Source organism: Crocuta crocuta, unplaced genomic scaffold (genome assembly GCF_008692635.1).
Source record: "Crocuta crocuta isolate KB4526 unplaced genomic scaffold, BGI_CrCroc_1.0 scaffold727, whole genome shotgun sequence".
Lineage (NCBI taxonomy): Eukaryota > Metazoa > Chordata > Mammalia > Carnivora > Hyaenidae > Crocuta > Crocuta crocuta.
In genome coordinates, this window is record NW_027527964.1 from 99,132 (window position 1) to 124,707 (window position 25,576).

The 25,576-nt window shown below is 37.6% G+C and overlaps 1 protein-coding gene across 1 annotated transcript in view; it reads right to left on the reverse strand.

Annotated features, from left to right (window-relative positions):
• GLG1 (golgi glycoprotein 1) overlaps positions 1 to 25,576 on the reverse strand; it is a 160,854-nt gene that overhangs the window by 44,757 nt on the left and 90,521 nt on the right. The window contains 3 exon segments of the mRNA XM_077752791.1: positions 474 to 689; positions 4,056 to 4,142; positions 21,923 to 21,955. Coding sequence (XP_077608917.1) covers positions 474 to 689; positions 4,056 to 4,142; positions 21,923 to 21,955 — 336 coding nt within the window.

A 25,576-nucleotide genomic window follows, 5' to 3' on the forward strand; every position in this document is an offset into this window, starting at 1 on the left:
ACTAAGCCACCCAGGCGCCCCTCGAGATCATTATCTTGCAGTTTGTGGGTTAGAGCCCCGAGTCGGGCTCTGCACTGACAGCTCAGAGCCTGGAGCCTGTTTCAGATTTTGTGTCTCCCCCCCACCCTCTCTCTCTCTGCCCCTNGAAAATTCAAGCCTCTTCTAATCCAACTACTTTGCCCACAAGACCACAAATGCTCTGCCAAGGAACACTACAGGTAACCAGCAACTGGTTTAGTGTTTTGAAGACGACACTACTCTTGGCCGATATGAATTCCTCTGCTTCTACAAACAGTACTGAAACACAAACAAATGAAATGCATTCACAGGTTAATAAGCCTTAGATCTGGGACCTGTCTGGAAGTCCACTTTAAGGCCATCTCCAGCCCTAAATTTTTCCCATGCCAGTTACACAAAACTTTACACTCATCAAATCTGTAGGACCCCTTTGACGAAGCCCATATAGGAGATACCTTTTCTCCAAGCCGAATGCTGCCACATTTCAGAATGTTGATGTCATTTTTGCAGTCATCCATGAAGCCACAGATTAGACGGTAATCACTGAAAATGATGGCCGTCATTTTGGTGATGTATTGGTGACACTGGTATTCAGTGATATTGCCTCGGTGATCCACCAAGCAGGAAACCAAGTAACCCTTTCCAACTGGTTCGTCAGCACATTCTTTAATCTGCTCCAAAGAAAGTGGCTGTTTTACACAAGTATTTTATTCTCATATCAAACAACTTTTATAAAAGAGAGAATGTGTGATATTTTCTTATTGATTTCCCATCTCTGTATTTGGGAGAAAAAGAGGAAAACACTTAGAAATATATTTATTTTAAAGAAAATAGTGTCAGGCCTATTCAGATTGTTGTGCCCTCTAGGATATCTGATTAATGTGATTTGCAAGAAATTTTTATAATTACAGCTTAACTGAGATATAAATAAAAAGAGCTTTTAACATCTACAGCTTCAGAATGGTTCTACTGAAAAGTCCCTTTATCCACACAAAGAAGGCAATGGACAGTGAGGAGATTAATCTGGGAAACAAGTTTGGAAAACAGGTGCAGAAATAAAGTCTAGTGTCATGTCTCAAGCCAAGATACACAGCAAACTATTATTGTTAGGGAAACCTAATGGCCAAAAGGAGGGAGGCAGGAAGGTATAATATTACTTCTTGATATGACATTAATGTGTTCTGAATTAACTGTGGATCTGGACATGTGTTTTTGAACTTAGTAGAGTCCCAGCTTCACCATTGTGGTCTGGAACAGAAACCTGTTTAAAATGATGCTCAGTGCAGTCTGGCAAAAAGTCTGAGAACGGGAAAGCCACTACAAATCTAATTTGGGTGGTTTAGACAACATGTTCTAGCAGATCAAGCAGAGTAATTCCATATGGTTAGTGTTCCTGCAAAGTGCATCCCAAACCACAAGTGCTAATGAAGCAAACTAGCCAAAAAATGCTGTTATACAGGCATAAAACAGTAAAATCTACTTATCGGGTGTAAGCTTGAATTATAAAATGGGGAAGGTTGTTTGGGAAAACCCTACTGCATTTGAAGAAATTAAAAACAAACAAAAATGGTAGTTTTGACAAGAGTCTAAATGTTTTTTACACCCAATTGTAAATGTTTGTTTTTAATATAAATGAGAAGAGGATGTTTTATTGTTTTTTTGCAACCAACAGAGACCATTCTCTACTATCATACCACCTATCATAAGTATGTTTAGGCGACAAAACAATACACTTTCCCTTCCCAGAAGGTGCAGGAGGGGAAGGATACATTACACACCCATCACTCTATAGCCCACTGGGTCTCTTCAAGTCTAATTCTTATATCAAATCCAAACCAAGTCAAACACTCAATTCAAGACAGAAGACTATTCACTTTTAAAGAACTTGAGAATTTAAGTATAAACAGTCTCACTCTGGCTTCAAGAGGTCGCAGAGATCTTTAACAATCAAGATGAATGCAACTCTTTCAACTTAACCCTTAGCTTTTTTTTGGACACAACTAAAAAAGAGGATCACGAATGTATTTCCAGGAAAAGGCTTGTTTTGTTTATGAGCAAAACAAAAGTTTCAAAAACGAAAGGAATAGCTTCTTGAAAATCTGAGCACTTATAATTCAACCAATGAAAAAACCCTGTGTAAGAACACAAAACTAGTGGCAGACACCTGGGTTTTAAAACTTAATGAAGTGCAAGAGTTCAATACAGCTCTTATTCTGGGCAATCAAGTTTACAAATCTGAAGTAAAGCCAGGAGCACATTTTGAATTGGAGCCCCAGTTAGAAAATAAATGTGTATTTAGTTTTAATCACTTGAGATTTTACTGAAACACAGAGACTTAATACCTATTTGTATTTTAGTTCACCACCAATTACAATAGGGGACAGTGTTTGAATTACAAGATTATGCTTTCCTTCAACCATTTCATTGGCTAGAAGTTTATTAAGACAAGTTAAATTTCTATGATTAACAGCAAGAACAGCATTAAATCATCAACATATTTATGAATGGGAGTAACTGAAGTGGCTGAGGAGCAGATTCATAAGGTGCCATTAGAAAACTGCTGCTGTCACTTTTTGACATGAAGCAGTAGGAAAGCGGGAAGCAGGCAGTATTTGGCTCAACCCTGGAGAGTAAATAAAAAGTTTGGTTTGCAATTTGCAGGTATTCTTGAGATGCTGTTTTTCTCCTTGCAAACAGGACTGCAAGAACGAGGATAGGAGGAAGATGTACAATAAAACATTTTGGCAACTATGTTCTTCCTGATATTTAATTTTCCTGACTCCAGTATAATCTCCCTCTAGGGAGGGATAAATTCCCTTTTTTACTTGAAATCTTTGACAAAAACACAATACCCCAAAAGGTTACAAGAGGACCATCATTACATACACATTATAAGAAAACCAATTACATACATATATATACATACACATCTTTTATAAGCCAGCCAAGAGTGAAATTATTCTGATGAATCTGCAGAGACTCTGAGCAAAACTCCCACATGGCAATCAAACTGGTATATACAGCTAACCCTATAGCTAGCTAACGGAGTATGACATGCACAATACTAAAGCTGAAGCTCAGTGTTTTCGAAGATATGCTATTCTATTCTGAAGTCCCAAGGTAAATATGAAGAAGGGTAACTGCTTGAAAAGAATAAAACATATCGGATCCAGTATTAAAAGGTTTAAGGGAGAAAGAGTTTCTACAACAGGGTCCCCTAATGATGCAATTGAGGAACAAAAGCTGAGGGCTTATCTGGTTGGAATAGGGTCTTCCATAAGAGAGTGGTCCTGAATTATGTCATCAGTAGGGTAGTTTGAGGATAGATCTGGATGCTGCAAGGTGTATATTTATTAAGTCTGAGGTGGAAAAACAGCAACTGTTCATTGTCATTCGTACACTTCGTATGCAGAAATCTCTGGTTTTTTTGAAATTTCTATCATTGATTCCAAAAAATAAAATAAAAATTTCAAGACCACAATTTTCACTAACATTATTTGTTGTTCACACTGAACCAAGACAGTTGAAAAGTGTCCCCAATTAGTATCCATACAATGCTATAAGATTTTCATTATTTTTGTTTTTATACTCAACATCTACCTATAACAACATACACAATCCTTTCAAACCTTTTTTAATGCTAACTCCTACTACTGATCCAAATGTGTAACTCAAAAATGTTGATAAGCCTCTTGGGGAGACCGTTCTGATATGCTTCAGACAGCAAAAGACTGAAAAAAGTGTGAGCGTAGCACTGATGACAGAAGCAGTTGTGTCTTCAGTGTGGGGACCAATGGAGCCTGATTTCCAATGTGTCTGGATCAACAGCATCCTACTGTAACTACAGGTGAATATTAACAAAAAGGAGGCTAGTTACACTCCCCACCACCATGCCCTCTCTCAGACAATACAGATGTGAATTCCGAGAAAAGTAAGTAACCAAATCAATCATTCCTCCCTTAATGACTGGTCTGGTCAACAGATGTAATTTTTTCTCCTAAGCCATTAAATGCCCACAAAATTCTTTCACAACTTACCTCTGATATGGTAGATTTGCAAACTTCTCTGGCCACAGATTCAAATTTGGGGTCTGTAGTTAGATTAAGCTTGTAATTCCACAACAACTAGACATAAGAGAAAACAAACAAAAAAAAAACCAATGTAGTTAGGATAGTATGAAATTTCCCATCAATGGTTACCGTAAGTGATAAAAGTCCATTACATAGAGTTAGATAAAAGCATATTCAGTTAATGAAAAGTAAAGTAAGAGCAGTGCCTGGCTGGCTCAGTCAGTAAAACATGCAACTCTTGGTCTTGGGGTTATGAGTTTGAGTCCCACACTGGGCAAGTAACTTAAGAAAATTAAATGTTTTTTAAAAAAAGATTAAAATGTTATTTTGTTTATAGATAAGGAAAAAATGGGGGTGCCTAGGTGACTCAGCTGGTTAAGTGTCCTACTCTTACTTTCAGCTCAGGTCATGATCTCATAGTTGTTGAGTCTGAGCCTCACATCAGGATCTGCGTTGATGGCTCAGAGCCTGCTTGGGATTCTGTCTCTCCTCTCTGCCCCTCCCTGACCTCTGTGGGCACACGTGCACTCATTCTCTCTCTTTTAAAAATGTGCAGACAGGTGCCTAGATGGCTCAGTTGGTCCGACTTCAACTCAGGTCATGATCTCATGGCTCGGCTTGTGAGTTTGAGCCCCATGTCAGGCTCTGTGGTAACATTTCAGAGCCTGGAGCCGGCTTTGGATTCTGTGTCTCCCTCTTTCTCTGCTCCTCCCCTGCTTACCCTCTGCCTCTCTCAAAATAAACATGTAAAAAAATGTGCAGACAAAATAAAATATTACCACTCAGACATACTTACTTTTCACTTCAGAACAATTCTTTTTAAGTCAAGAAAAAAACTGCAATTAAAATCCCTGGTATGGTTTTCAGAGAAAACATTAATAGGGGTGTATAAGCTAAATTTTATTAAACCTATTAAAAGTATAACCCTGAAACTTAGATTTGGTGGGTTTAGATGCAGATTTCTCAATCCATAGTGCTTTCACAGATCAGTTTTATGAAGGAGAGATGCCCAGAGTCAAGTTTCCAGGTATATCTATCTTGAGTCCTTTAAAACTCTCCCTTGTCTTGACATATGCACCATAAGGTTTACTTTACACAATTGTTTTAACATGTTTTAAAGTACAAAATATTTAAAGCCATTACTATTCACAGGTGAGGGCTGAATATTACCTTACCTTTGCAGCTTTACTTAAAATTTTTCAATATATGATTCAATTTTTGAAAAGTAGCCGAAAGGAGCCCTTATACTCAGCTCAGATGGAGAGACAGAGCAGGGACTTTGTATGATGTTGAAAATGGAGAGGTTGGGGGAGAGAGAAGCAGTTCACAAGCCTTTCTCTCTGCTATACTCCAAGACTAAACAATGCAACCAATCACTCAATGATTCACTCAAACATTTGGTTAGCACTTATGATATACCACACACAGTGTAAAGTCAAGGTCTTCATAGGCTATTAGAGGAAATAGAAAAAGATGTTTCAGTATGTGCTAGGAGCTGAGAGTTAAAACAAGAGGAGAAAGACAAAGACCATCCAATGGTGGCTATGGTCAACGGCAAAGTACTATATTTGATTAACAGCAACATAAAGTACCACAGCAGTGCAGGGGAGGAGTACCCCAGACTGTGTTGGGGCATTTGGTCCAGTAAACTTTACCACAGAAAGTGTTATCTAAGATGAAAGCTGAAAGACCAGCAGTTAGCCATAGTAAAGGGAAGGAGAAGACTATTAGGTAAAGGAAACAGCACACACAAAAGCCCACTGAAAGAGACGCAGGGTATGTCAGAGGAACCCAATTCCAATGGAAGACTGACTCTGGAGAGGCAGGCCTGGGCCGGATCATAAAGCCCTAAGAAGCTATGTCTGAGCTTCAACCTGAGAGTAATGAGGAGTCACTGAAGGGAAAGCACATGTTCAGATGTGCCTTTTAGAAGGAGAACAGAGGGTTATATAACTGTGTTAGGAACAACACAGAAATAATCTGCTAATTCTGTATAGGAGTACTAAAGAACATTTTGTGAATAAATAAAATATGAAAGATGAATAAGATTTCTTTTCCTCTCTTCTCAAAAAAAAAAAGAAAAGAGAAAGAAAAAAGAAAAAAAGCTAGGGGCACCTGGGTGGCTCAGTTGGTTAAACGTCCAACTTCAGCTCAGGTCATGATCTCACAGTTCGTGGGTTCGAGCCCCACGTCGGGCTCTATGCTGACAGCTAGCTCAGAGCCTGGAGCCTGCTTCAGATTCTGTGTCTCCCTCTCTCTGACCCTCCCCTGGACATACTGTCTCTCTCTCTCAGAAATAAATTAAAAACATTAAAAAAAAAAAAAGCTAACAAAAAGCTCTAATCTCTCAACTCTCATCAATAAGTGAGTTTTTAGGAAAAAAAGGAGTAGAATCTGGCCACCATCTAAGCTCTAAGAGGACGAACTTCTGCCTTGTTCAGGATGGTGCATGCTCAGTGCCCCGAAGAGGGACTGAAGGAAAACATAGGTATCAACAAATATTTGTTAGCTACATAAACAAAAGAATAAACTTATACAATGATGAGTGACAAGTTCAAACAAGAGGACATTTGAGGCCAGAGTGAGAAAGGGTATAGCAGAAGCTCAGCTCTAACTGAAGAAATCTTGGGCCTCCTGGCTCCTCACAAGCAAAGATGAATCCAGTGAATCAAACGACAGGGTTAGAATTTAGACAACCACATTATACAATTATGTATTAATTCAGTCAGTACTACTTGGTCATTAAATTTAATATTTTAAAATTAAAGCAACATTCTTCTTTTAAAATTAAGAACATTCTAGTATTCTGTATGTACATCTAACCAAAGACAGACTCTTGTAGCTGACTCAGTGCCATTTCTTTCATTAAGAAAGATGAGAATGCAAATTGGTGCAGCCACTCTGGAAAACAGTATGGAGGTTCCTCAAAAAATTAAAAACAGAACTACCCTCTGACCCAGCAACTGCATTACTAGGTATTTATCCAAGAGATATAGGTATGTTGTTTTGAAAGGGCACGTGCACCCCAATGTTTATAGCAGCGCTATCAACAACAGCTAAAGTATGGAAAGAGTTCAAATGTCCATCGATGGATGACTGGATAAGGAAGACATGGTATTACTCGGCAATTAAAAAGAACGAAATCCTGCTATTTGCAACTATGTGGATGGAACTGGAGTGTATTATACTGAGCAAAATTAGAGAAGGACAAATATCATATGCCTTCACTCATATGAGGACTTTAAGATACAAAACAGGAATATAAGGGAAGGGAAACAAAATAATATAAAAACAGGGAGACAGACTCTTATATAAAAACATAAGAGATTCTTAAATATGGAGAACAAACAAAGGATTACTGGAGGGGTGGTGGGAGGGGAGATGGGCTAAATTGGTAAGGGGAATTAAGGAATCTACTCCTGAAATCATTGTTGCACCATATGCTAACTAACTTGGATGTAAATTAAAATAATAAATTAAAAAAATAAACAATGGAAACTCAGATGATTTGTTCCACAACCTAAAAATATTCATATAAAAATGATTACAATACTGTAATATGATACAAAATAATAAAGAAAATACAAAAAAGAAAGAAAGAGAGGGAGGGAGAGAAAGAAAGAAAAGAGAAAGTAAGGAAAAAGGAAGGAGGAAGGAAGGAAGGGAGGGAGGGAGGGAGGGAGGGAAGGAAAAGAAGGAAAGGAAGAAAGGAAAAGAAAAAACAAGAAAGCAAGAAAGAAAAGCTGTCTGGTAGCTCAAGGATTTAGAGTAAAGAGCAACAAATGACAGAATTATAAAATACAAACCACAGAGTGCTTCCTTACTTTTATGCAAATCCAGATGTCATGTGATAGGCTAGAAATTCATTTTCTGTCAAAGCCATTTAAATAATCACTTAAGATATTCTGAAATGTATTTAACTTTTAATTTGGAACCTCTCTTCCTTTATTTTTCTTTTTCTTTGAGATAGAATTTACATACTATAAAAGCCACGATTTTAAAGTGTACAATTCAGGGGCGCCTGGGTGGCTCAGTCAGTTAAGCGTCCGACTTCAGNATAAATGAAGTGTACAATTCAGTGATTTTCAGTGTATTCACAAGTGGTGCAACATCACCATTTTCTAATTCTAGGACATGCTCATCACCTCAAACAGAAACCCCACACCCATTTTGTCACTCCTCACCCTTCCTGCTCCCATCCTTTGGCAACCATTAATCTATTTCCTGCTCTTTTATTTTATGTTCTGAAGATATTTATTGGGGGATCTGGGTGGCTCTGTCAGTTGAGTGTGACTTTGGCTTGCTTCACGATGTCATGGTTCTGGAGTTCAATCCCCACAAGGGGCTTGCTGCTGTCATCACATAACCTGCTTTGGATCCTCTAAATAAACATTCAGAGAAAAAGTTTATTTCTTTTGGAGGGGTGAGGGGCAGAGAGATGGAGAGAAAATCCCAAGCAGGCTCCACGCTGTCAGCGCAGAGCCCAATGTGAGGCACAAACCCATGAACCGAGATAATGACTGGGGCCAAATCAAGAGTCAGTTAGCCAAGTGAACCACCCAGGCACTCTTCTGTTCTTTTATTTTGAGTATGACCTAGTAATGATTACTACTCTAAGTAGAAAGGGAATTCAGCACAGGTTGCCACCAGGATCTTTTCCTCTAGAAAACAAACACACATTGCACTTCATTACTGACAGCGGATTACTCATACCATATTTGATAAATGTCCCACTCCTGAGTTGTTATAATCAACTAAGAAAAATAACTGCAATTGACAATAAGTGCCATTGGTTAGCAGAATGCATTTCAGCTTCAACATTCTTAAACATAAGATGTTCACCTTTAATTCATCTACATACCCATCTCCCTCTCCCAGACACACATTGAGTAACTGCTATAATCTGGAATCCTGCTAGGTGACAAAATTGAGGTAAAGAAAAAAGGCCACTGCCTCAGCATTCAAGGAGCTCAACCAAAGGAGCCAACAAAAGATGTGAAAGAGTCAGACTGAGAAGAAACTAAGCAATAAAAATATAGTGTGATAAATCTGATACCAGATGCATGCAGAAGATATTATGGGAATACAAAGGAAGAACATAGCTCAGTGAACGTGGAGGACGGGGAGGTGTGGGAAATAATGACCATGTTATACTGGGCTTAATCCCCAGGAATCAGGAATTTTCTCAGGTGGGAGACTGGGGTTCTAGGAGTACAGAGCTAGAGAGCACAGAAAGAGCAATAATAACTTCTGGGGACACCCACAGTTCAGAATGGCTGGAGCTGAGTATGAACGCTAGGGCTGGGAGGTTGCAGGCAGGGGTCAGGTCACATCACGTATGAGAGCTCACATTAAAGAATATGTATTTTATGTTACAAGATAATGAACAAGTTTAACCAGAGAACTCAAAAGCTTAACTCCGGTCACAGTGCAGAGAAGGGCTAGATGAAGGGAGATTAGCAAGCCAGTTAAAAGCCATGCACTGCTGGATGGGAGAAGATGGGACGTATCGGATATATTTAGGATAATGACAAGTTTTGGGTGTGGAGAGTGAAGCAAAAATCTTTCTTCACAGCCAAGCTCCTTGAAAGTACATAGAGCTCATTTAATCTACTTCCTATTCCACTCATCTTACAACTTTTAAATCTAAGTTGTTTAGTTGAATAGTTCTATAAAGGTCATTAAAAAATCAAAACAAGGGGTGTCTGGATGGCTCAGTCGGTTAAGCGTCTGACTTCAGTTCAGGTCGTGATCTCACGGTTCGTGGGTTCTAGCCCCACATCAGGCTCTGTGCTGACTACCAGCTCAGAGCCTGGAGCCTGTTTCAATTTTGTGTCTCCCTCTCTCTCTGACCCTCCCCTGCTCATGCTGTCTCTCTCTCTCTCTCAGAAATAAACATTAAAAAAAATTTTTTTTAAATCAAAACAAGCAGTTTCCTGACAAGTCCCTTTCTGAAGTCCTACCAACTTCCATAGATGAATATTTCAAATTCCTTTAGCATTTTTTACAGTAATTATCTCTACAATTTTAAACTACCTAATAACTATTTCTTGATTTGTTAGGTTTAGATATTCTACAATATTCTATAATAGCTTTACACTGTAGAGGATAAGGAATGAAGTTTTAAAGATTTCTTCCTGATCCCAATCTTCCCAGTATAGTTAAATCATAATGTCAGATGGTCAGTATTTACATTATTGATGATGTACCAAAGTATACACACTGAGCCATGTAGAACACTATTATTTTGTTCTTTCCACTTATAGTCTGTCATAGAGTTAAAAGTCATTTATTTCATGGACCTATTTTTCACTATGGTCGTTATCAGTTAATCCCCAATCTCTACTGGAAAAGTAGAGTTTGGTTCTAGAAATGACTATGAGGCAGAGTAAAAACGTGAAGTCAGCAGTTGGGAGCGTGGAGTTCTGTGGAAAGGAGTAGGCTGGATAAAAGACAGGAACCACACACTGCCGCCAGGGCAGCATCAAATGCGCCAGGGAAATCCTGGAGGCAGTCTGCTTAGCCATCTGGAGGTGTGCTCCCTCCACATAAGAGCTCAGATGTGAGAAGGCGATACTCACAATGGGCACTGGGAGGAGACTTGGCTTAGAAGACTCATGCCCCATGGGAGCCACTATCTCTTATAACAACCCTCTGGGCATAGTTTTCAGGGTCTCTGCAAGGGACACACACAGGTATGAGTCACCACATCAGAGAAGCCCCAAGTATGGTGCCCCTATTGAGTAATTATAATTCACTTACAGTTCTTTTGGGTACAAAAAGAATTTACCAATTAGGGTCATTTTCATCATCAGCTATACTGCTTGAAACTTAGTGGGTATTTTACTCCTACCATGTTACCAGAGAACTGAGTTACATAGTGAGTAGAATTCAAATTCACACGAAGAAAGGAAAAGGGTTTTATTAACCTTTCACTCACAGGGCTATTAAAATAAGCTGCTATAAACATTTTTGAAGTGACACATAAACATTCCTGTTGAGTAAAGAAATATCTGGAAGTGAAATGGTTGTAACATGTATTGTGCTTATGTTCAGCTTTAGCACATAAGGCAAGCAGCTTCAAAAGTAGTTATACTAATTTACATTATCAGCATCAATGCATAAAATTTCTCCTATTCCATAGTCACATCAATACTTGGTACTGATACCGTCAGTCTTTAGAATTTTGGCAATTTATCTAATGGTGAATAACTGAGGTTTTAATTTCCATTTCCCTGATGACTAATGAGACTGAGTACCTTTTCATTTATTTATAGGTCATTCAGGTATCATCTTTAAGAAATAGATGTTCAAGTATCTTACCCATTTTTCTTTTCTTCTTTTTTTTTTTTTTAAGTTTTATTTATCTAAGTAACCTCTACACTCACTGTGGGGCTTGAACTCATGACCTGGAATCAAGAGTTGCATGCTCTTCCAACTGAGCCAGGCAGGTGCCCTTCCTTTTTTTTTTTTTTTTTTTTTTTTTTTTTTAAAAAGGGTTTATCTCAAATTTGTCCATCCAAGAGTTATGTTGTATCTTGTGGCATAATTTTTATTTTAAAAATCATTTAAATTAAAAATAAAAAACAAACAAAACCACCAAACAACAGTTCCCTCATTACTCTCATCCTTTGCCCCACTCCCCTAACAACCACCAATCTGCTCTCTGTAACTATGAGCTTGGTTTATTTAATTTTTAAATTTATTCAGATTCAGCACATAGGAGGGAGCAAACACTATTTGTTTTTTGTTTCTATTCTTTTAAAAAAAAATCCATATAAACATTTACTCTATCCCTGCCTAGGGGTGGAGGAGAAGTGGTCAGGGTTCTACAGGGGCTACAAGTCTTTGAAGACAGCCAGCCCCTGGGGGAGGGTTGGGGCTCCTGGAGGAACAGTGTCCGGAGGCTGATTGGCCTTGTGGGGTGGGGTCTTGAAGGCGAGGCCCTGAGGGCTGACACACGAGCTGGCTTGACTCCCAAAGGTCATGGACTTCAGGTGGGTGGGGGGAGACTAGTTCCCCAGCTCTGGCCCAGGCCAGGATGGACTCTCAGTCTTGGTGGCTGCTGAGATGTCAGGTCCCCCAACTCCCCACCACCAAGAGGGAAGGCAGAGCCAGGGTCTTCTTCCTCTGGGTGGGAAAACGCAATGGTACAAGTCGCTAGGTTTAAACTACAAATAATAAAAACAACAATATAAAATTAAAAAACCTTTTTAAATGTTTATTTGAGAGAGAGAGAGAGAGAGAAAGAGAGACAGTGTGTGAGCGGGGTAGGGGTAGAGAGAGAGGGAGAGACAGAATCTGAAGCAGGCTCCAGGCTCTGAGCTGTCAGCACAGAGTCCAACACGGGGCTCAAACCCACAACCTATGAGATCATGACCAGAGCTGAAGTTGGACGCTTAAATGACTGGGCCACCCAGGCACCCCAACAATACAAAATTTTAAAAGACAGTCCCTGTCCCAAACACCCATAGCCAGCCTGTCTGGCCTGACTCCCCCACCCCCAGCAGGAAAAAAGAGTCAGGGACAGGAGTCCTTGCCAGGGACTCAGCAGGGCCCACTGGGGTTTCACTTTAACGTAACATTTAAAAACAAACAAACATGGGGCGCCTGGGTGGCTTAGTTGGTTAAGCGTCCGACTGACTTTCGCTTAGGTCATGATCTCGCGGTTCGTGGGTTCGAGCCCCGCGTCGGGCTCTGTGCTGACTGCCAGCTCAGAGCCTGGAGCCTGTTTCAGTCTGTGACTCCCTCTCTCTCTGACCCTCCCCTGCTCACGCTGTCTCTCTCTCTCTCTCTCCTAGAAATAAATAAAACATTAAAAAAAAATTAAAAAAAAAAATAAAAACAAACATAATGTTTAGCATTATTTCACTTTAGCATAATGCCTTCAAGGTCCCACCATGTTGTCACAAATGGCAATATTTCATTTTTCTTTTTTTATAGCTGAATAATATTTCACTGTATATATATCACATTTTCTTTATCCATTCATCTATCAATGGACACTTAAGTTATTTCCATGTCTTGGCTACTGTAAATAAATGTCGTAATGAACATGAAGGTATACATACCTTTTCAAGTCAGTGTTTTCATTTTCTTGGAATAAATACCCAAAGTGAAATTGCTGGATCATATGGTAGCTCTATTTTTAATTTTTTGAGGAACGCTATACTATTTTCCATAGTGACTGTACCAGTTTACATTCCCACCAACAGTGCTCTACATCCTTTGCTCTACATCCTCACCAGCATGTGTTATTTGTAGTCTTATTGATAATAGCCATTCTGACAGGTGTGAAGTGATAGCTCATTGTGGTTTTGATATGCATTTCTCTGATGATCAATGATGTTGGGTGTCTTTCCAGGTATTTTTTGGCTTCTTTAAAGATATATGTCTTCTTTAAAGAAATGTCTATTTGATTGTTTCCTTTGCTGTGCAGAAGCTGTTTAGTGTGGTGTAGTCCCACTTGTTCATTTTGCTTTGGGTGTCAATCCAAAAAATCATCACAAGACCGTATGTCAAGTTTACAACCTATATTTTCTTCCACGGGTTTTTTGGTATCAGGTCTTATGTTCAAGTCTCTAAACCATTTTGAGTTAATTTTTGTGTATGGGGCAATACGGTGGTCCAATTTTCCCATTCCCATTTTCTGAGAAACTGTCCTTTCCTTAGTGTATATTCTTTGCTCCTTTGTTGTAAATTAACTGACCACTATGCATGTGTTTATTTCTGGGCTCTCTACTCTGCTCCATTGATTTTTATGTCTACTTTGAGGCCAATACCATATTGCTTTGGTTACTATAGCTTTGTAACAGAGTTTGAAATCAGGGAGTGTGATGTCTCCAGCTTTGTTCTTTCTCAAGATTGCTCTGGCTATTTGGGGGATCTTTAATGGTTCCATACAAATTTTGGGATTGCTTGTTCTATTTTTGTGAAAAATGCCATTAGAATTTTGATAGGGATTGCACTGAATCTGTACATTGCTTTGGGTAGTACAATTTAACAATATTAATTTTTCCAATCCAAAAGCATGGAATATCTTTGCATTTATTTGTGTCGTCTTCAATTCCTTTCATTAATATCTTATAGTTTCCAATATACAGGTTTTTTTAGTCCTTGGTTACATTTATCCTACCCATTTTTCTATTCCTTTGTTTTTTCTTTACTGCTATGTATGAATTCTTAACATATTCTAGATATACTGTCAGATATACGTACTAAAAATATTTTCACCTTCTCTATGGCTTGCCTTTACACTTTTTTTAAAAAACTTTTTTGACATTTATTTATTTTTTGAGAAACAGAGCATGAGCAGGGGAGCAGCAGAGAGAGAGGGAGCCAAAGATTCCAAAGCAGTCTCCAGGTTCTGAGCTGTCAGCACAGAGCCCGATGCAGGCCTCGAACTCACCAACCACAAGATCATGACCTGAGCCGAAGTCAAATGCTTAACTGACTGAGACACTCAGGCGCCCCTCCAGACTCTTAATATCATACTTGACAAAATAAAATTTAATGTAATGCAATGTATCAATCTTTTGCTTTATGCTTACTGCTTTTTGTTTCCCATTTATTAAATCTTTACTAATCTCAGTCATGAAAATATTCTTTTATGTTATCTTCTAGAAGTTTTATTATTTTAAATTTCTCATTTAGATTTATAAGCATCTAGAATAAATTTTCTGTGAACAGTAACAGTGTGCAGCAAGGTTAAAACTCTTTTATTCAAGTGTCTCTTTCTCTCCCTAGAGAGGTCTACTTGTTGACCTTTGTGCTTTTAATATGCTGCCTTAATTACTGCTACTTTACATTAAGTCTTCAATCAGATGGTGAAATTTTTTTCTGCTTGGTTTTTTTCAAGATTGTTTTGGCTATTATTGGCCCTCTGTGTTTCCAAATAAATTTTGGAATCAGGTTCCCATTTTGCTTGCAACAAATACAAGATGGCACAGTATCTACAGACTGTGTAATTAAAGAGTTAACATTTTTATAATACTGAGTCTTCCAACTCATGAGCATAGTGTATATATAAATATATATACACACATATATACATATATATAATACTTCATTTGTCTAATTTTTGCTAAAAAACATTTTATAGTTACCTGTAGAAAAGTCTTATATATTTTTGTTAGAATTATTCCTAAGTATTTGATGTTTTATATGCTAGACAGTGTCACCATTAAATTCACTTAAAAAATCAACTTGTGGGGTGCCTGGGTAGCTCAGTCAGTTAAACAAGTGACTTTTGATTTTGGCTCAAGTCATGATCTCACAGTTGGTAGTGAGATGGAGCCTGATGCAGGGCTCCAAGCTAGGTATAGCGCCTGCTTGAGATTCTCTTTCTCTCTGCTCTGCCCCTCACCCACTCACGCTTTCTCACTCTCTCAAAAAGGAGAAGGAGAAAAGAAATAAGCTGGTTATCACTAAAAACATAATTTTGTGTACTGATCTTATATCTAAGGTCTTTACTAACTTCACGTATTAATAGCCAATCTGTAAGTTCTTTTGGCTTTTGTACTTATGCAATTGTCACCTATAAACAACTAGTTTTATTTTTTCCTTTCCAATTAAATTTTTTTTAAAGTTTATTTATTTAGTTTGAGAGAGCTAGTGAACATGAGTGAGGCAGGGGGAGAAAGAGAGGGAGAGAGAACTCCAGAAGACTCCACACTGTCAGTGCAGAGCCCAACATGGGGCTCAAACCCATGAACCATGAGATCGTAACCTGAGCTGAGATCAAGAGTTGGACGCTTAACCGACTGAGCCACCTAGGCGTCCCACTTTTCCAATTTTTTAAAAGTAATCTCTACACTCAACATGAGCTTGAACTCATAACCCAGAGATCAAGAGGTGCATATTGTACTGACTGAGCCAGCCAGTCATCCCCCCTTTCCAATTTTTACCTATTTTTTTTTCCACACCCCACTATATCGGATAGGATCTCTGTGACAATGGAGTCAACTATGTCTTATTGCCAATTTGGGGCAGAAAGCTGTTAATATTTCATTATGTTTGCTGTAGGTCTTCCCCCTAACCCCGGTCTTGATATAGCCCTATATCCTTTATTAAGTATTAGGATCTAATAAGCTTTAGAATTCTTTCACTTCTTCATTGCTACTGTGGATCAGTTTCTCTGATTACAAAAGAAAATGTATGCTATTTTTTTTCACTTACATCCCACTGGGAAGAGGTAGTTTTTTAAATCACTTTATTTTTTATCTTCATCATGATAAGCATACTGTTTAATCTTCATCTCATATTTTACCCATCCTGTTAATCCCCTCTCCTCTGGTAACCATCAGTTTATTCTCTATTGTTAAGGAGTCTGTTACTTGGTTTGCCTCTTTTTTTCCCCTTTGCTCATCTGTTTTGTTTCTTCAATTCCACATATGAGTGAGATCATATTATATTTATCTTTTTCTGATTGAGTCATTTTCACTTAGCATTATACTCTATAGCTCTATCCATGTTGTTGCAAATGGCAAGATTTCCTTCTTTTTTTATGGCTGAATAATACTCCATTGCGTGTGTGTGTGTGTGTGTGTGTGTGTGTGTGTGTGTGTGTGTATCTCACCTCTTCTTTATCCATTCATCAATCAATGATACTTAGGGTCCTCTCATAGTCTGGCTATTGTAAATAATGCTGCTATAAAGACAAGGGTACATGTATCCCTTTAAATTAGTGTTTCTTCTGTTTTTGGAGTAAATACCTAGTAGTGTGACTAGTGGACAACAGGGTAGTTCTATTTTTAATTTTCTGAGAAATCTCTATACTGTTCTTCACAGTGGCTGCACCAGTTTGCATTCGCACCAACAATGTACAAGGTTCATTTCTCTTCAAATCTTCGTCAACACTTTCTGGTGTTTGAGATTTTAGCCATTCAGACAAGTGTGAGGTAATAGCTCACTGTAGTTGCTTTTGTTTTTGTTGTTTGGTCACTGTAGTTTTGATTTGCATTTCCCTGATGATGTGTGATGTTGAGCATCTTTCCATGTGTCTGTTGGCCACAATATGTCTTGTTTGGAGAAATGCTTATTCATGTCTTCTGCCCATTTTTAATTTGATTCTTTTTGGGGAAAGGAGTTGTAGAAGTTCTTATATTTTGGATACTAACCCTTTATCAGATAAGTCATTTGGAAATATTTCCTCCCATTCTGTAGGTTGCCTTTTAGTTCTGTTAACTGTTTCCTTTGCTGTGCAAAAACATTTTATTGTGATGTAGTCCCAATAGTTTATTTTTGCTATTGGTCTTTTAATAACCACATTTTAGCAGGTTAATTAAATAAATTCTCTTCTAGGATGGGTGTTGAAATTAAAAATCTGAACCTTAATTGGATATTTGATGACATTAAGGAATTATGAGATTTTTTTAGATATAACAGTAGTGTTATTTTTTAAAGCGTTTATTTTCAAAGGTATTTAACAAATATTAACAAATGAAATGATGTCTGGGTTCTGCTTCAAAATAGTAAAAGGAAGGGAAGTAAGTAGGGTTAGAAATGACACAAGATGGATCTGAATTAATAACTGAAGCTGGGTGGTGATTACATAAGGGCTGATTATACTACACTCCTGAAACAGAATTTATGTACCATAAAATTCACCTTCTAAAATATAATTTAGTCTGTATCGGTATATTTAAAGGTTGACAACCATCACCACTATCTAATTCTAGAATATTTTCATCATCCCAAAAAGAAACTCCATGCAACTAGAGTATAATGCTAAGCAAAATAAGTCAGTCAGAGAAAAACAAATACTATATGATCTCACTCATATGTAGAATTTAAGAAACAAAACAAACAAGCAAAAGGGAAAGAGAGGGAGGGAGGGAGAAAGGGAGAGGGAGGGAGAGAGAGGGAGAAAGAGGGAGAGAGAGGTAGACAAACCAAAAACTAGATTCTTAACTACAGAGAACAAACTGAAGGTTACCAGAGGGGAGGGAGGTGGGGGGGATGAGTGAAATAGGTGATGGGGATTAAGGGCTACACTTGTGATGAGCACTGGGTGATGTATGGAATTGTTAAATCACTATACTGTATACCTGAAGCTAAGATAACACTGTATGTTAACTATACTGGAATTAATAATAATGATAATAAAGAAAAAAAATTTTAAAGCATACGAGAAAAGAAACTCCATACCTAATAGCAGTCACTTCTCATTCCCTACCTCCCCTAGCCCCTGGCAACCACTAATCTTCTATTTTTGTGGATTTGCCTATTCTAGACATTTCATATAAACAGAATCATATGACCTTTTGTGTCTAGTTCCCAAGGTTCATCCATAGTGTGGCATGTATCAGTACCTTCTTTACTTTTTCCTGCCAAATAGTATTCTACTGTATGGCTATACTGTGTCTCATTTATCCATTAATCAGTTAATGGGCATTTGGGCTGTTTCCACTGTTGGCTGGTATAATTAATGCTGCTATGAACACTTGTGTACATGTTTTTGTGTGAACACATATTTTCAACTCTCTTGGAAGACTCTAGGAATGGAATTGATTGTTCAGATCATAACTGTTTAACCTTTCGAGGAAGTGCCAAATTTCTTCTGTAGTGCCTACACCATTTTACATTTCCACCAGCAATGTATGAGGATTCCAATTTCTTCATATTTTCACCACCATCTGTTATTGTCTATCTTTTTTATTACAGTCATCCTAGTGGGTATAATAATATCTTGTGATTTTTTATTTGCATTTCTTTAAGATGAATGCTGTTTAACATCTTTTCTCGTGCTTATTGGCCAACTGTATTATCTTCTTTGGAGAAATGTCTATTCAAATCTATCGTTCATTTTATCTTATTTTTTTAAGTGCTTATTTCTGAGAGAGAGAGAGAAAGCACAAGTGGGGGATGGGCAGAGAGAGAGAGGAGATACAGAATCCAAAGCAGGCTCCAGGCTCTGAGCTGTCAGCACAGAGCCCGACACAGGCTCAACCATGAGATTATGACCTGAGTTGAAATCAAGAGTTGGACTTGGCTTAACCAACAGCTATCCAGGCACCCCTCCATCGCTCATTTTAAAGTTTGTTTACTGTTGTGTTGTAAGAGGTTTTCTGTATATGTAAGACTATTATCAAATATATGATTTGCAAATATTTTCTCTCATTCTTTGGCCTTTAACTTTCTTGAGTGCTCTCTGAAGCACAGAAGTTTTTAATTTTGTTTTGTTTTGTTTTTATTTATTTCTAGGAGAGAGAGAGAGACAGCGTGAGCAGGGGAGGGTCAGAGAGAGAGACACAGACTGAAACAGGCTCCAGGCTCTGAGCTGGCAGTCAGCACAGAGCCCGATGCAGGGCTCAAACCCACGAACCACGAGATCATGACCTAAGCAAAAGTCAGACGCTTAACCGACTAAGCCACCCAGGCGCCCCTGGAAGTTTCTAATTTTGATGATTAAGTTCACTTCATTTTTTCTTTGGTTACTTGTGCTTTAGGTATCATACCTTAAAAACTACTGCCTAATCTAATGTCATTAAGATTTCTACCTAAATTTTCTTCTAGGTGATATATAGTTTAGTTCTTGCATTAGGCCTGTGACCTATTTTTATATATGGTATGAAACAGGGGTCCAAATTAATTCTTAGGCATGTAGATACCAAACTGTCAAAGAAACATTTGTTGAAAAGTCCATTATTTCCCCCACTGAATTAAAGTAAATATAAATTACTCAGATTTTCTAATTCTTGTGTTAGTTTTGATAAGTTTGTTTTTCTAGGAATTTGTCCTTTGGGTAAACATTTTCAAATTTATTGGCCTAAAAACTATTCACAACTAATCTTATCTCTTGCTTAACAACACTAACTCATCCAGAACTCCCTATTAGGTGGAAAGCAGTTTAATTTTAAAATTTGTTCCTTTAACTTTAATAGGAAAAATTATAATGCATCCTATTCCAACCCAAAAGTGTATTAGTTTGCTAGGGTTGCCATGAAAATACCACAGACAGGGTGTCTTAAACAACAGAGATTTATTTTCTCACAACTCTGGAGTCTGGAAGTCTGAGATCACGGTGTCAGCAGTACTGATTTCTTCTGAAATCTCTCTCTCCTTGGCTTGTAGATGGCCATCATCTTCTGTGTCTTCACATGGTCTTCCCTCTGTGTGTCCTAATCTCTTTTTATAAGGACATCAATTCTCCTGATTTCTGTATACTATTTGTCCCCTATTCAGTGGTGTCAAATCCTTCCTAATCTCCAAAGCCTTTTGGGGTTCTAGGACACAGATTAGCTGCTTTCAGAGATTTCCTTATGCCAGAGAATTTTTCCCTATCTTGTGTTCTATAAATAATGCCACAACAAATATCCTCTTATAGACACATTTGAATCCATTCTTTTAACTATACATAAACTCTTAGAAGTAAAAATGCTGGAATATACACATTTTAAGTTGACTGCCTTATAAATAAGTTTTTCATATTTATATTCCTATCCACAGGCTACAGAGGAGTTTAGCCACTTTTTCTGCAGAAGGCAAGAAAGCAAATGTTTTATACTTCAAGGAACTTGCAGTCTCTGCTGAAACTACTCAACCTTTCAACTATAGATAGTGTGGAAGGCAACCAAAGACAGTATATGTAATTGAATGGGTATGGGCGCATTCCCATAAAACTTATGCATAAAAATGGGCAGTGGTTTAGATTTGGCCAATGGGTAGCAGTTTGCTGATCAGTGGGCTAGAGAGTGCTTAAATCCCCATATTCTGATCAATACTGTGTATTTACTAATTTTTATATATTTGCTAATCAGATGGATGAAAACAGTGCACTCATTTGTCTTTTAATTTTCACACTTTTAACTATAAGAAAGAATCAACTTTTTCATTGCTTCCTGGGCATCTTTTTCTTATACCTGTGAATAGTCTATACATATCTGTTCCCTGTGTTTATTAATGACACTTTCTATTAAAGAATATAGTCCTTTTATCTGTGTTGCAAATACATTTTCATAATATATATAACTTGTTTGAAGGAAAAATCTCCAATCTTTTCAGTTTGCTTAATGCAATCAAATTTATAAATCTTTTTTTAAAACTATGGTTCTTAAAGTTCTGTCATGTTTAAAAACACCTCCCCTCTGTTCATGTTTTCTCCTACTACTCTTGTAGTTTCATTTTTACTTTCTTTTATTTTACTTTTTTTTACTTTAAATCTCTTTATTATTTTATTTATTTTACTTTAAATCTCTGACCTATCGATACATTCTTTAGAATAAGTAGTCAATCTAAGCAGTTAACCTGCTTCTCTGCTCTGGCATCTCCCCTCTAACCTGCCTTCGACACTGCGACAGCACCCTCTTCCAGTACTGTCAGATACAAGACTACTCACTCCTCTTTTAAGACCCAACTCAAGTCTCATCTCCACTTTTAAGTCCTGACATTAATCCCATTTGGGCAAAATTCACTTTTCTGTCCGCTAACTCTAATACAGGTCTCTATCTTCAAGGTGTTTACTTGTAGGTGCCTATAGTTTCTATCACACTGTATGGTACATAGTACGTGATTGTATTATGACTGAATAAAACAACCTTACAATTTGGAATTCTAAAGTTGTAAACTTGATAAGCAGAAAAACATTTTCATATGGTAGCTATGACTGAAGTAAAATTTAAGCTTAAGTACATAAATATTATTTAACAAAACCTGCTGGTTTCTAGAATAGAAGGGTGCTTGCAGATTTACTATGATCCTTAAATAAGGCTTATCATCCTTGTTAAGATGGAGAAAATCTAAGAAGACATATTTCCCAGAACAACAGGAAAAGCATCCTGAATCTGCCATACATATAAAACACATATGGTAAGCTCTGGAAAATCCATACTTACATGATTGCAGTCTGAAGAAATCTCATTTTCAGGCTAAAAGAAAAAAAAAAAAGATGTTTAAAAAAAATTCAAGTTTTCAAACACCACCAAAATAAACCCAAAACAAAAAATTTGAATATTTAACTGAATATACTTCAACTTTATATCACTTAAAATAGACAGTTTTTTAAAAAATAGAAATTATATGTAATATATATATATATTCCCATCACAATATGTGCTTTTTGCAAAGACAGGTACATGTACCAGAGGTAAAATGAACTTACTATTCTGTAATTTTAAAAGTAGACTAGATTATGCTTAATGTTACATAACTGCAATACACATCTTTAGTTTCCTTGTTCATGCTTTTAAAAAAGATACAATTGTAAGAATATACAATTTCAGTTGAGTTTCCTTAGCATTCCAACCTGTTCAAAGCGAGTGAATTCTGTGTACCTTCTATGAAATATCACCAGTGCAGGTCCTAAAAGATGCCATTTTCAAAATAAAAAGATTCTCTCTATTCAAGGGTAAAGATAGTAAATATTAACAAGTTAAGGAGCCACAACTAGCCTCACTTCAGAAAGAAAAAGTTTTCTAGGGAATTACTAATTCCACTGTAGAATGTAATAGGCATTGACACTAATATAAAAACTCGTTTTTGTACTTATACATACCATCTGTGGACTGTTCCTCTACTTGCCTAAATAAAAATAGGTAATGCCTCTCTGGGATGGCTTTCTAGTCGCAGAAATCAGCCTCCACACTCTGACTCAAACTAGCTTAACTCTGTTCCCTCCACTTCAATCCCAAGTGCTTACATCTCTTAACCGTTTATTAGCAAGAATGCTTTATCTTGTTTAGGCAGCTTTCTGCTTTATCCCATTTTAATCTATCCCTTAAAATTTTTTCCAATCAATCAGCAATTCTTGCTCTTTCTCAAACAAAGCACAAAAGCCAATTGGTAACACTATCATTTCAACTAGTATTCATTTCTACTATGCAATAACTTTGGATTAAAGGGGCATTCTTGAGGGGGGCCTGGCTGGCTCAGTTGGTAAAGCATGCGACTATTTACCTCACGGGTTGTGAGTTCACGCTCCATGTGGGGTGTGCAGATTGCTTTAAAAAAGGAGCTTTTTTGAAAGAAATTCAGAGCACTGGAGCATTTCCAAAATAATTTATTTAAATAATATGCAAGTTACTCGTGGAAAAAGTTTTACCATGTTTATAGTTCACGGGGCCTATATTAGCAAATTGACAGTTTTAATGGCTTGTTTCCCTATGGTGGTAGATGGGACTATTTTTTTTACTCTTCTTTATTTAAAAAAAAATTTTTTTTTACTGTTTATTCAGTTTTGAGAGACACAGAAAGAGCATGAGTGGAGGAGGGGCAGAGAGAGAAAGGGATACACAGCATCTGAAGAAGGCTCCAGGCTCTGAGCTGTCAGCACAGAGCCTGACGCGGTGTTGGAACCCACGAACCGTGAGATCATGACCTGAGCTGAAGTCAGGCGCTTAACCGACTGAGCCACCCAGGCGCCCCTACTCCTCTTTAACAGCATCTGATATCCACAACCTTTGGTCTGTAACTCTGCACAGCCTTCTGCTGTGCAATGATAGAAGGCTAGGCTACTACTGACTTGCTCTGGCAGATGGGATTTTAAATAGACATAATAGAAGAGATTTTATTTACTTTTTAAAATTTTTTCAATGTTTATTCATTTTTTTGAGAGAGAGAGAGAGAGAGAGAGAGAGAGCGAGCATGACCAGGGGAGGGACAGAGAAAGAGGGAGACACAGAATCTGAAGCAGGCTCCAGCCTCTGAGCTGTCAGCACAGAGCCCAACGCGTTTTGGGCTCAAACTCACAAACTATAAGACCATGACCTGAGCCAAAGTCAGATGCTTAACTGAATAAGCCACCCAGGCGCCCCAATAGGAGAAAATGTGCTTTTTACTCTCACACTCCTGTCATTCCCCAAGAGAAGAACATGTCCAGGGCAGCTGCTAGTACAAGGAAGAGGGAAGTGTGTATAGGAGACTTAAACCTAACCTATAGCAGAACAGGCCCAAACGACCTGCAGAGACACGGGCAAGAAAAGTAAATATCTGTCATTATAAGCACTTGAAATTGAGGGAGTTTGTTATGCAGGGAAAAAAAATTAATAATATACCTATCAAGCAAATGGAATAATAAAAATTTGAAAGCCGTTAAGCTGCAATTGATAACAGCTATAATCTAATTTAGTGAATTATGTTAGTAAATACAGAGTACTATATAGCCTTTTATGAAAGAAACACGTGAGCCATGGGGATACAAATGAACTGCACATTTGGAGACAAGGGTTTTGTTTTCATCTCTTTTGTCATCTTAATTTGCAATAGGCAATAAACATTTCTTTCTTTTAGATTTAGTATCTCTTCCAAGAAAGAGAAGATGACAACATACGAATGCCATAAGAACCAGGTCATGATTGGGGCGCTTGGGTAGTTCAGTCGGTTGAGCATCCAACTTCGGCTCAGGTCATGATCTCTCAGTCCTTGAGTTTGGGCCCCACATCAGGTTTTATGCTAACAGCTTAGAGCCTGGAGCCTGCTTCAGATTCTGTGTGTGTGTGTGTGTGTGTGTGTGTGTTTGTGTGTGTGTGTGTCCCACCCACTTCACTCATGCTTTGTCTCTATCTCAAAAATAAACAAACATTTAAAAAAAAAAAGAAGAACCAGGCTATGATGTTAGGCCATTGAGACTCACAGAAATCAATAGCTATGAAGAATTTCTATGTGTAACTGCAAATAGTTTCAGAAATTTAAAAGGATCTTTAGAATCAAAGGACATAGAGATGGTTCAGAGGAAGTGAACAGAGACCTACCTGCAAAATATAAAAGATAAAGTAGTATACCCAAACAGTGGGAACATGAATGCCAGCACAAAGTAACTCCACAGAAAGTATAAAAAGAAAATGCTATGGTTTAGTACATGGCCATTTGATAAGACACTAAAAGACAGAAATCCCAGGGACCAAAACAGATGTGGGTGCTGACGCAGGTTTGATTCTCAGACTATACCACTCCATGATGTCTCCGATCAAATCACTTCATCAGGCATAGTATGTACCTACTTCTGCAAAACTATAAATGCAGATAGGCTTGATTATCTTTAATCTTAGAAGATGAAACACATAGAGAATAAAACCCAGAATTATTAATGTAGAATAAGGCTGAGGACTTTTTTTTTTTTTTACACTTCTGTTATCAATGAACTAATACTCTGAAATCATCCCTAGAAATGAAGCAACAAGTAAATACTGGATAATTATGATGGACCCAAAATTGTGCGAGGCATTGTTGTGGGATACAGAAGAAAGATAAGACATTGTCTCTAACCTCAGGTGGTTTACAATCCATTTGAAGAGAAAATGGTAAAGCCATGCAATTAAGGAAGAAAAGGGACTTGGGCAAGGCCTGAAAGATTAGACAAAGGAATGATTTCCAAAGGAAATGCGAGTTAGATGATGCCCCAGAGCTCAAGAAGAAAATAAGAGAATCTGAAAAGAAAGAAAGAAAGAAAGAAAGAAAGAAAGAAAGAAAGAAAGAAAGAAAGAAAGAAAGAAAGAGAATCTGTACTTTTTTTTATGTTTCATTTATTTATTTTTGAGAGAGAGAGCAAGTGG